General features: G+C 49.5%; 1 protein-coding gene across 10 annotated transcripts in view; it reads left to right on the top strand.

Annotated features, from left to right (window-relative positions):
- Positions 1-12729, top strand: part of ZNF236 (zinc finger protein 236) — a 107968-nt gene that overhangs the window by 59897 nt on the left and 35342 nt on the right. For 9 of the 10 annotated variants that reach the window (XM_036093751.2, XM_036093755.2, XM_078060158.1 and 6 more), the window contains 7 exons: positions 217-477; positions 3135-3385; positions 4386-4487; positions 4971-5122; positions 6476-6579; positions 8766-8917; positions 10714-10926. In XM_036093751.2, coding sequence (XP_035949644.2) covers positions 217-477; positions 3135-3385; positions 4386-4487; positions 4971-5122; positions 6476-6579; positions 8766-8917; positions 10714-10926 — 1235 coding nt within the window. The remainder of the gene's footprint in view (positions 1-216; positions 478-3134; positions 3386-4385; positions 4488-4970; positions 5123-6475; positions 6580-8765; positions 8918-10713; positions 10927-12729) is intronic. The other variant, XM_078060163.1, reaches the window with a different exon arrangement.

The following is a 12729-nucleotide window of genomic DNA, read 5'->3' as shown; positions in this document are numbered from 1 at the left end:
CTTAGAGCGTAGGGCAGCCTGCTGACGCGGCGTTGTGTCCGCGGGGCACCAGCTGTGTGGCTTCAGGCAAGTCACTCGAGCTCTCTGCATCTCGGGCTTCTCACTGCTTAGCTTTAAAAAGTGGTGCTCAAGTGAAAGAATGTACGAGTGCACTCTAGAGATAAAGCATTATAAAGTTGTAAGAAGCTTATTCATGAAAATTTTTATTCTTTTTAGATCACATACAGGTGAAAAGCCTTTTAAATGTTCTCAGTGTGGAAGAGGCTTTGTTTCTGCAGGAGTGCTCAAAGCACACGTCCGAACGCACACTGGACTAAAATCTTTCAAGTGTCTGATATGTAACGGAGCTTTCACTACTGGTGGGAGCTTACGGCGACATATGGGTATCCATAATGACCTTCGTCCCTATATGTGTCCCTATTGCCAGAAAACATTTAAGACCTCACTAAATTGCAAAAAGCACATGAAAACCCATAGGTAGGTACAATTCTGATGGTCACTTTTTAGTAATCTGTAATTCCCAGATAGTGGTGGAGAGTGTTTTTAAGAAATTATTGTCTGATTCCTATAGTATTATGTCTAGCTTGAGGTGTATGGGCTGAAGAAACTTTTATGTCGTTGTTAAGAGCCACAGACTAAAATGTTAATGCTTTTATTTTTAATATCATATTGAAGTAGTCTACATGGGGCTGAATGCTTTGTAAGCTCTCTTAAAACAGGCGGTGGTAGCTGAAATGCTAACTAAACTATGGCTGATGGTGTAATTAGGTCGTGAAGACTGCAGAAAGGAAAATCTTAGTCAGCCAACCCTGTGATGTCCAGGCATATCATCGGTGTATCTGAACAGTCATGATTCTGTGTTGTTGGCTTAAACAGAATGTATGTTTTAGTTATCACATAAATCCATCATTAAAACTGACTTACATTTTTATTTGATTAGAGGGCTGTCTCATCTCTAAATGGAGGTGAGCCAGGAAGCCCTTGCAGGAGTGCATTTCTGGCTGTATCTGGAGCTCATTCATGTGTTTCTGGGAAGCCACAGTGGTCTGTTGTAATGAAAAGCCTGGATCAGGCGACCACGTCCCGGGAGACTTTGAAAGTAAGCGTCACTAGGTCCACCACCAAAGAATATTAAACCTTCTGCCCCGGAACATTTATTTTCAGGCAATACTTTAACCCAGATATCTCTGCCTGATGCTACCAACAAAACCAAACCCCACATGGTAGAATAAGCTACCTGTGAGGAATAGGTGTTTGGTCTTATCCCTCTGATGCCCAAGCACACGGATGCCTAAGCACTTAGGGCAAAGAAGCATTGTCTTCTTTGATTTTGGCACAGTTGATTACTTAGCTGAGAAGTTTAACTGCTGGAATATGATGTTGGTGGTATCAGTGTGGGGGACTCTTGCCAATTTTATATCCAGTTTATACTTTCCTGCATTTTATGGAGGAAATGATGGGCTTCACATGCATTTCAACTGGGGAATTCATGGTGCCTAGATGTTCAGGGTCCTGTGCCCCCTGGTCACTATCCCACGTGCCTGAGAGAGTACGTGCTAGGAGGGTAGAGCTTGGACAGGACCTGGCCCGGTGGCACGCGAAGAAGACTTTTTCTGTCAGGAATTCAGGCCTTTTTAAGTCCATGCACTCGCTGTGGTGGTGTGGGAGTCCACGCTGCGGGCCTCGTCGGTGGATGTGACAGCCAGGGGTAGAGTTTCTGGGAAGTGGGTCAGCTGGTTTTGGCTGGGTCTCCTCTATTAGGCAGAGTGTTGCCTGGCTGCTGATTGTCACAGCTTTTGCTGGGGGACACCTGGCACGGTTACTGTAGGAGATGTGTGGCTTGAGGTGACAGTGTAAACTGGTGGGTCTGTCATGCTGCAGAGCTGATGATCTCCTTCCACGGATTGTATGGACTCTTGATCCCACCTGCAGGCAGCGAGGAGCTCCCGTGTTTCATCCCTTCGTTTGAAGTGCTGGGAATTCCTAAAATACCATATACACTTATATTAAAAATAAGTATAAAAGGTAAAAGTATAGAATAGTATAGAAAGTAGTAAAAGTACAGAAAAAAAGTTACCACGCAAGGCACACTTGCTCCCCTGTCGGGGGTCGTGGAGGGGCCCGGGGTGAACGTCCTGGCACTGCTGAGTTGTCATCAGAGTGAAGGTGTCACCGTGTATGTTTTCATACTTGCCTATTTCTATGACATCTTCCCCCTTCCTCAGTGAAAGTCGTTGAGAGGTGACTATTTTTGATATTAGAAAATGAAGAAAGATTTTGTTTGGAACTAGAATGGAGTTCTAGGTAGGCAGATTCGTAAGATTCTGGAATCAGGCAAATGGTGGAGTGTGTTTGTGTTTGACCCTGGTGTCTTGGAGAGGGGGACAGACCGGCCATGTGTCCAGTCCGGTGCAGCCTATTCATCGGGTTTGAGCTGCTTTTTTTAAGTTCTGTGATTCATTCACTGAATTCACTGTTCAGTTTTCTCTTTGAAAGATAAATTGTTGACCTGGATGGAAATGTACTTCATGTATTTACTATATGCAACAGCAATATTAACATGAGCATGGTTTTGCAGAAAATAGGAGCAGCCACGTGTATGCCTCCTAGTCTGTGTTCTGTCACACAATAGATCGTTGATCAAATAAGGTGTCTGTGCCCCGGACTGCGAGGGACAGCAGGTCATGGGACTCTGCCCCCGGGCTCTGCACCACATTTGTTTATAGTACGGAGATCGGTCCGTAAAGGCCCTATCTTATTTTGTTCACTTCTTTTTTACTTATTGCAGAATGAGTTTTAATTTTAATTTTGAACTGGGACAGTTTTACTTTGGAACATATGTTATCTTTTTAATTTTCTTTTTACATTTTAAGTATTCTGGCGTGTGTTGTCCTTCATCCTCTCTTTGCTGCCTTCATGTCCCTATCATCTGTGAAATCACTTAAAGTCAAGGGAACATGATTTTCCTTTAGAATTATTAATAGCATTTCATTTCAACTGGATTGCCACCACAGCTTCAAAATGAAATAATTTTCTTAAATGTTATCTGATGACTGGCGGCTCGCACAGCAGTTCTTCATGGGAGTAGGTTTTGATAGCACCTAACTGTGCGGATTGTCGTTGATGTTTTGAAGATACGAGCTTGCCCAGCAGCTGCAGCAGCATCAGCAAGCGGCCTCGCTGGACGACAGCGCCGTGGACCAGCAGAGCATGCACGTCTCGACGCACATGCAGGTGGAGATCGAGAGCGAGCAGCTGCAGGCGGCCGCGGCGGGCCCTGCGAACCCCGAGGCCATGCTGGACCTGGAGCCTCAGCAGGTCGTGCGCACGGAGGACGCGGGGCTGGGGCAGCAGTTGGCGCATCAGCCTCTGGAAGCAGATGAAGGCAAATATTTCACAAGTTCTCACTCTTAGAACAATCCGCATACTTTTGCAGCCGTGTATGCTCCGTCCGGTCTGTATGGGTGTCTCTCATCTCTGACTTTTTCAGTCCCAATTTGTGCTGTGTGTGTACACCTGAGAGAGAGTTTGCTGTGATAGAGAATTACAGACATAGGACCTTCAGCACACCCTGAGTTGAGAGTAGCTTTCGTTTTCAGTAAGACTCCATCTGTCTGATCACTAGTATCCTGTTACTGCGCAGCGAGAGTCTGACGCACACACCAGCGCGAGTCTGCGAGCCGTTGTCCTTGGCCTCTGCAGCGATCCAGCCATCGCTGTCCTCATCGATGGAGTCTTGCTACAAGGTGTCAGCTCAGCTGTAGACAGTGAGCCTGGGGACGTGGTTGATGCGTCTGCACGGGCTGCTTGTCCCGGGCAGGCCTGCTAACAGACTGTTTGCCGGCCAGCTTACCGTGTGGTAGTACGGAAGCCCCAGTGTATTTAGTCGATGAGCAGGATTTTGTGCTTTTTATCCTCTGTGTTGCCTGGAACAATGCACATCCAAAAAGGTGTTAAATAGTCCTTGAGTGTCATTGTCCTCCGGGTACTTCCCTATTAGAAGACTGGCTGAGTTTTAGGGTAAACTGTGAAGTGATTTTCTGGAAGTTCAAAGATAATGCACCAACTATACCCCATATGTGAAATATATATATAATATACATATAAAACTATATATTTATATAAATATATACAAATATATATCACACATACAAACATATAAGTGGTTATATATTTATGAATATATAATTTATATATAATATTTAGTAAATAAGTTAATATGTAAATATAATTATATATATATATAAAATTTGCCGTCCTACTGTCTTTTCAAAGTAAGGAGGCTAATTTTTGAAACCTCACGTGAGTATCCTTTTGGACAGATCGGTAGATGTGCACATCTTCGAAATGTGTGACTTCCCCGCCCGTCTGTGTTTTTATCTCAGACAGGTTCGTGGCTCCGCCAGCCGCTCTCCAGGGGCACATGGACCAGTTTGAAGAGCAGGCGCCTCCGCAGCCGTCCTTCGAACCGGCTGGCTTGTCACAGGGTCAGTGGTGGGTCCTGCGCGCGCGTTTCAGGGGCTCTACCCGGGTCAGGAGGATTCTACAGCGGCCTGAGGTGTTTGTTTTAAGGCCCTTCTGAAATTTATGATTTCCAACCCAGTAATGTTCCGCATGGATTGCGTGTTTGTGCGCACGTGCGTGCATGCGGGTGGTCTGCTCGGGTTGTCTGGAACGCACCTTTGATGACCATTCTGCACGTAGTTTGTGCCCAGAAACGGTGACTGAGTCGAAGTCGGACGGTGGGGCAGCCGTGCGTTGGTGGCTTGTCTGTGAGCCTGCCTGGCAGGGGCGGTGCTGGGTGCAGCCTCCTGCCCGTGCGCGGGCGTTCTCAGAGCCTGCTGGCAAAAGCTAACCCTGAGTCTAATTCAGAAGGTAGAAATCTTTATTTGTGAAGCCAACTTTTTTGGCCTTTTTTTGGTGTGACTGTAGTATTTTTTGTCGAGCTCGTATTTTCTGATTTGTTTTAGGCTTTACCGTGACGGATACGTACAGCCAACAGCCCACGTTTGCCCCCGTCCAGCAGCTACAAGACTCCAGCACGCTGGAGTCTCAGGCCCTCTCCACCAGCTTCCACCAGCAGAACCTGCTGCAGGTCCCCAGCTCTGACGCGATGAACGTCGTGAGTGTCCACGGAAGGGGCGCGTGTCGGTGGTGGGCACATTCTGTTTTCCTCTGTGCTGTACTTATGCACGTTCAGCTTACCTAGGAGGGCGTGCTCGCTTCTTGTGGCCACATGACTACATCACCTGTGAGGCTGAAATGCCCACGTACACGGCTTTTCCCATCAAACATTTATATTTTACTTAGAGACGTCAATCTCGTGATGGGGATTTTACCTTTGGGTTAAAAGTCAGTAAAGTGCTGTGTAATCACATGTGAAGGGTATTATGTGGCTTTAGTGACCTAACTGTTTTTATTGGTGGAATCTTGCACCTTAGAAGGAAAATAGAAGGAATGCTGACATACTAAAAATAAATATTTAAACACATCATTTAAAATTTCTACTCAGTCTAGTTGGAGACATTTAAGTTTTGGTTTTGGTTTTGATTTTCCCATTTTGGGAGAGTTTTCACTAGTGATGGAAGTGATTGGCCCATCAGTTGTTTTCTTTCTTTACAAGCCACTGTTGAGAAGGAACAGGGCCATTCTCGGTAGCTTCTCCAGGTGGTAGGCCTGGGCCCTCCAGTGGAAATTTCAGAGCACTTTTTCACAGTGTAGAAACCATGTAATTCTGATGCTGAGTCTGGGTAGAGTCTGGGCAGTGGGGAGCACTCCATTCCGTGGTGGCTTGCCCCTTACTCCAGAGCCCTCTGAGTACAGCCGCACGCCCGACACACTTGGACAGGACGGGGGGCCCTCTGCTTTGCTCAGGGAAGTCAGGTGAGCAAGTTGCTGCGCACGGGTGGGCTGTCCACGGCTCAGTCCTATGCCTGTTCTGCATGTCCTGGAGGTCAGCTTACCTCTGTCCAGTGAGCGTCATGGTTTTCTGCAGGAGTCGGAAATCCCCGAGCAGGTGTGCTCGGTTCCTGCTGGGGTCGCGGGCTTGCTACTCCTGTGTCAGGAAGGGATGGTGCTGACGGGCTGCTCCCCGTGGGCATGCTGTTGTTCCCGGCGGGGGACATGCTTCCTCTCCCTGTGGTTCTGTGGCAAGCGAGGTCGTAGGACTATGTTCGTTCTCAGTAAGACGAGAGCGGATGAGTGATCTCTCACTAAGATCCATAATAATACGGACAGATCGGTTTCATGGTTGGCTAAATTTTGTATTAAAGCAAATTAATAGAAAGTAAATAAGTATTTAATAAAATTGGTATGAATGATTTTTATTATTAATCTAGCCAAATGCTTACAATGAGCTATGTGGAGTTTCTCCTTTGAATCTGCATTTATAAATTTCTTATCCTTAGTTGTTCGTTGTTTTGCATTTATTTATAGATATTCAGGTAGTCTGCTTTGTACTTCTGCTAAATTTCAGACAGCGCGTTTGATCCAGGAGTCGTCCCGAGAGGACCTGGACCTGCAGACTCAGCGTCCCCAGTTCCTGGAGGACAGGGAGGACCAGAGCCGGCGCTCCTACAGGTAGCCGTCTGCACAGCTCGGCGCCGCGGCGCTGCTGGCCGCACCCCCGTGCCCAGTGTGTGCTTCCCCGCCGGGCCTGCGCGATCTGCCTCTCTCAGAAACGCTGTGAACGGGCCCGCTCTTAGCCGCATTTTGTTATGATTAAAGGATCTGAGATAAAAGAGGTTCACCTGCTGAGATTTCTGCAGCTACTTAGTGACAGGACCAAGTGGGAGGCCGCAGCCTACAGGTTTAACCTGCTCTGTTGTGGCTTCCTGTTACCATGTTTTCAGAAATAACTGAAATTTACTGTGTGCCTGTTGTTCAAGTTCTTTGTGGGCTTGGTGCGTAACAACCAAGGTGCACCATGATTGCAGAGACAGCTTTTCAGTCCACCTGTTCATCCTCGTGCACCTGTCCGTTCAGCGGCACTACTGCGCGCCCTCAGCGTGCCTGCAGTGCTCTGGACGCGCGGACGAGGATAGACTTGCCCCCGCTCGCGCTAGGGCGTGCACGTTCACAGCGAATAAGATGCATGTAGTTTTACAAAACTGGATACGACTCTGTGCGTCATATAAGAAGCAAGATGCGTAGTCTTTATTGAGATAGTCTTGGCTTCATAATATTTTAATAGTTTTATTATTGGAGGTGGTGTGTCACTTTCATAGGACTCGCAAGGAGGTCAGGGATCCTCCCCCAAGACATTAAGAAACATGGAGCCAGCAGCCTATAATTTCATTATATTTTTTACCTTTGCCTCATTATTATGACAAAAGCAGAGAATAGCAAAGCTCCCTGAGATGTGCTTCCTGGGCACACGGCTCCAGAGGAGCTCTTTCTGTGGACCCTGCCCCTGGCAGCTGGGCTGTCCCCTCGCCGCCTTGCGTGGCCCCTGCACTGCGACGGGGCACCCGCAGGCCGTGCGCACTCCCGGCGAGGCGGCTCTCCCAGGGCGAGCGCGTCCTCACGGTTGGCTTCTGCCATCCAGGTTGTCCTTGGACACTTTGGGAGAACAGCTGCGTGGTCGGCAGAGCGGGCAGGGGTCACCCATGAGAGAAAGGAAGCAGCGTTTTGGAGGCAGAGAAGGGCCCCGTCTCCGTGGACGCTGGTCCTGGGTGGGAGCCCGGCCGGGGCCAGGTGGGGACAGTCTTGCTTCAGACTGTCCTCCGAGGGTGCCTGTCTCTCCACAGCACTGGTGGTGTCGTCCTGGCCGTGCTGGTTGCTTTCAGTTCATAGATGTGACCCGAGAGGACCTTTCCCAGCAAACCTCAAACGGTTCAGTTTGATGCACTCCGTTCTGCAAATAGATGATTTTCTCCTGCTGCTGTGTAGACCAGAACCAATCCCAGCTTCGTTTGCAGCATTATCTTTCTCAGATCAGTCGATGAGTGCCGTCGGCTTGCTTTTCTCTTTTTAATGGGTACCCTCACCGAACCCAGCTTGTATCGTGGAGTGAGATTTCGAAATGTGTTTCCAGTTTGTCGGTCTTCAGTTCGGCATGGCCGTTAGCGGACTGTTGGCTGCTCTGTGCGGATACTGGTCCCAGAGACGGTGGTTTGGGATGTGACTAACGTCCTGCTGCAGCTTCAGACAGGGACATGGAAAAGGGTTCCAAATCCTTTTTTTAGTTTTTAATAATATGTGAATAAGAATTTTGAAATATTTCATAATTATTTCATCCTTGAAGTGATTTTAATATATTCTATAACTTAGGGGAAAATGATACTGTACATTTACACATTATTCAAAAAAGCTCTAGGAAAATCTGCTTTGTCACGTATTTTATAAACCTCAAGAGTATATGAATTGGCATTGCCAAGTGTCTGGACTCAGGAGCGATTCTGACCCTGAGGCAGTGGACGGTTTCACAGTGTCTTGTACGACTTGGTAAAGAAAACAGTCTGTAGTAAAGTTTCTGATTAATCAGGCAGTATGCCTCCTGGGGGATTGCTGTAGGATTTACTGATAATGAAATAATAAAATATGTTTGAGCCTACAGACACTCTGAGCAGAATTTGATCTGACAAATTATTATTGCTGCTATTTCGTCATCTCTTCAACGTTGGAGCACACGCCTGTGTGTGTAACAGTCATGCCTGATTGTTCAGTGATCATGGGGGAGACTGTTCCTCCTCCGGCCTCAGAGGTCACGCTCGTGCTCGTGCTGTGAACTGACGGGGCGTTTGCTCTCCGCGCTGTGTTTGTAGGTGTGAGTACTGCAACAAAGGCTTTAAGAAGTCCAGCCACCTGAAGCAGCACGTGAGGTCCCACACCGGGGAGAAGCCCTACAAGTGCAAGCTCTGTGGACGCGGCTTTGTCTCTTCCGGGGTCCTCAAGTCGCACGAGAAGACACACACAGGTCACTGTCTGCCTCGCTCTGGGGAGTTTGTGGGACCCAGGGTGTTGATGACGGGCTGCGGCCATCAGCACCACCCCCTTCTAGACCATTTTCATCATAGCCAGAAGCAGCTCTGTATCTGTGAGTGCTCACTCCCCGTTTTCGCTCCTGGCCCCCGCCCTAGGCAGCCAGGGGTCTGCTGCCATCTCTGGATCGGCCCGTTCCGTACATTCCATCTACATGCAAACACGCAGCTCCAGCTTCCTTTACTGGGCATGTGTCCGGGGTTCTTCCAGATGTAGGCAGCACGTCACTCCCTTGTGGAGCGGAATAGTATTCCACGGTAGAGGTGGACCCCCTTTCCTTCCTCCATCATCTGCTGTTGGACGTGGGAGTAATTCCCATCTTTAGGCTCATGGGAATCATCCTGCTATGAACATGTATGTGCAGCTTACATGGACGTGTTTCCATTTCTCCATTTAAGACTGGAATGACTTGGTCATGGGGTAACTCTGTTTAAGCCTTTGAGTTGATCAGACTGTTTTCCCAAGTGGCTGCACTGTTTCACTTGTCCACCAGCGATGAGCTAGGGTGCCCCTTTCACACTCTGGTCAGCACTTGGTGTTGTTTGTCCCTTGTACCATGACCATCCCTAGGAGTGTGCCATGGTATCCATTCCTGGGCTTCATTTGCGTTTCTCTAGTGGCTAAGGATGCGGAGCTCCTTTTCATGTGCGTGTTGAGAAGCAGCTCTTCTAATCCTATGTCATTTTTGAATTAGATTATTTGCAATCTTATTGTTGAGTTTTTTAAAGAGTTTTTAATATATTCTTTATCAGATATATGATTTGCAGTTAAATATATTTTACATATGTTACTTTTGTCTGTTTAATAAATTCAGTATGTTTATTTCATATATTAATGTATCTGTTTAATATCAGTGTTTTCTTTTTTTTTTAAAGATTTTATTTATTTATTTGACAGAGAGAGAGATAGCGAGAGCAGGAACACAAGCAGGGGGAGTGGGAGAGGGAGAAGCAGGCTTCCCGCGGAGCAGGGAGCCTGATGTGGGGCTCAATCCCAGGACCCTGGGACCATGACCTGAGCTAAAGGCAGACACTTAACGAATGAGCCACCAAGGCGCCCCATAATATCAGTGTTTTCTGTATAAGGCTTTATTTGAACATAAAAACATACTGACAGAACAAGGATAGGCTTTGTAGGATTAGTCACAGTTGGTGGTCACAGGCCCTGGGAAGACAGGTGGAGGGCAGGTCCCGCGAAGGCTGGTTGGAAGGCCCTGCTAAGGAGTCAGCACTCCCCGTAGCAGAGAGGAGCCCGTGCGACTTGGACAAGGAGCCGTGGCTGGTCAGCGAGGTGCTTAGACAGTCAGGTGCCTCTGTGTCTTCAGTCCAGAGCGGACAGGGCCTTCCTGGCGGGCCTGATTTGGAAGTGAAGCTGTCCTCAGGTGTTGTGGGCAGTTCCCGCATCACTGGCTGTGGAATGGTGAAAGAAGATGGATCTGAGAAAACCTTTCTAGGGCAGAATCCACCGCATGTTGCCAGCTGGAATGTCAAAGACGGAGGAGGGAGCTCTCAGAGAGAGAGCTTGGCATTTGTTTAGAGCAATGTTCTTGTGCCTTTAATTCCAGTAGGGAATTAGTCGTAAGACACGCTGCGTCCATTTCCTAAAATAAGACCAGGGCAAATAAACGGTCTTCAGTTTTGTGGCTTCTCGAACAAATCTTTGTTTGCTTTCGACTGCCGATGACTTTAAGGTGATGAAATGCGGCTTTTGCTCTTGTTTCCGTTGCCACAGGGGTCAAGGCGTTCAGCTGCAGTGTCTGCAACGCCTCGTTCACGACCAACGGCAGCCTCACGCGGCACATGGCCACGCACATGAGCATGAAGCCCTACAAGTGCCCGTTCTGTGAGCAGGGCTTCCGGACCACAGTGCACTGTAAGAAGCACATGAAGAGGCACCAGGCCGTCCCCTCTGCTGTGTCCGCCGCGGGGGACGCGGAAGGAGGAGGTACTGCCCCGTGTTGATTCGAGGCTCAGTAACCAGGTGCTCGTGTAGGGATGGATTAGTGCACACGTCATCATTAAAACTAGCTTATTTTCTGATTATGACAGCAGTGTGTGCTCTCTGGGAAAGGATTCAGAGAGGGCAGAGAAGGAAACCATCTCACCAGTCACCGCACCCCAGAACGTGCGCCGTAGCCGTGCACATGCGTGTGGTGGTCGAGACATTAATTTCTTGACAAGCAGGGATTCGGGCTGTACGTGGTGGCTGCGATCCCCTCAGTTTTCCCTCTGCTGGGGTCTGTCGCGGACGTCAGCTCCAGGGGCTCCGTGGAAGCCCGTCGTATTCTGTTCCATAATTCCCTCTGGATGGACGTGTGCCTCCCGCCCGGGTCTCTCCCTGAGCCAGCAGGAGCCAGCAGTTAGGGAGGGCTGCACCCCTCCACTGGCCCGTGGGTGCACGGCGGTACCTCAGCTCGTCGACACGAAGCACCGTGTGGCTAGCTCGGGGTCAGATGCGCCGATGAGCGCCCCTTGCTCCCAGTTGGGGCCGTCCTCCTGGGAGAGCACTGTGTGTGTCGGAGGGGACCTCTCTTCAGCACATCCCACGGGTGCAATGCCGGGAGTAGGAAGGTGCTGCTGTCTGTTTGGACCACACAGCATTTGAGCCCCGTCGCCCGAAGGTGGTCCATCCACAGTGTGAGGCCCGTGTGCACGCGGTGGGTGCGGGACGTTCGTGGAGTGAGTGTGACGCAGCTGGGGTGTGAGTGTCGGTTGGCGTGCTCGCAGCCATCGGAAGGCTGGTGGCTCGTTGGCTTCTGTCCCCGGTTGCTCACCCCTGTGTGCTCTGTGCTCACCTGGCCTCAAGGTCACGGCTGTCTCCGCTGCGCTCGGCTGACGGGACGGCCCTGTAGCTTGTTCTTGTATTTGGGGAAAACGTCTTTAAAATGTGCCTAACCTCAGATGTAAGAACTGACGTCTCCACAGCAGAGCAGATGCTGCTCTGGGCTGCTCAGTGGGTCATTCTGAACGTCGATGTTTCCGACCTCTCGGACTCTGTCATGACGTGGTGCCAGCTTTTCAGTCTCATCGTTCCACTTCAGTCATGTGACGAGTGAAGGACAGGAGAGAATAAGAACTCTTCTCCTTGCAGTGAGTTACAGAATGTAAGGCACCACGTACTGTTTCTGGAACCCGTGGTGTGGAGCTGATGCAGCGGCCTCCGGGCCTGAGCCCCTGTTCCTTCCCGTCGGCCGGGGGGCTCCTGTGGCGGCCTGGCCCCTCTGCTACCTGTGTGTTAGCTCCCCGCAGTCTGTCGTGAGGTTTTCCTCTCTGGGGTCCCTGAGGAAGAGCAGCTGCTGCGCTGGCTTCCCATCCTAGGGTTTGCCTCAGTCACGTGTGTTGGGACAGTGCGTCTGGCCCGACCCCGTCCGGTTCTGTGTCTTCTGTCTGTTGTGCTCCGTTTCACTGCCCTTTGCCCTCCCGGGGCTTCGCCGTATCGATGGGGTTCTTGGAACTTTCTCTCCACCTTCACTGTCCGTGCTGCTGGGGCCACTCTCTGTACCCCACGGCCCCACATCTTCTCAGGTGTTATTCTCTCCTCCACAGCCCACCTGCCCTCTCCCCTCCTCGGCCCCTCTCTTTTCTTCTCTCCTTCTTTCCCTCTCTCCCATCGTCCTCCCTTTATCCTAACAGGAACACCCCGTAGCTCTTGTCACTAAAGTGGTGCTAGCCCCTGTCCATGTGGCTGGGTGGTGTTTCTGTCGAGGTTTTATTCTTTCAGTTTTTACTCATCTATGCCATTCTGACC

The sequence above is a fragment of the Halichoerus grypus genome, chromosome 13 (assembly GCF_964656455.1).
Source record: "Halichoerus grypus chromosome 13, mHalGry1.hap1.1, whole genome shotgun sequence".
Lineage (NCBI taxonomy): Eukaryota > Metazoa > Chordata > Mammalia > Carnivora > Phocidae > Halichoerus > Halichoerus grypus.
This window is presented reverse-complemented; position numbering and strand designations above follow the sequence as displayed.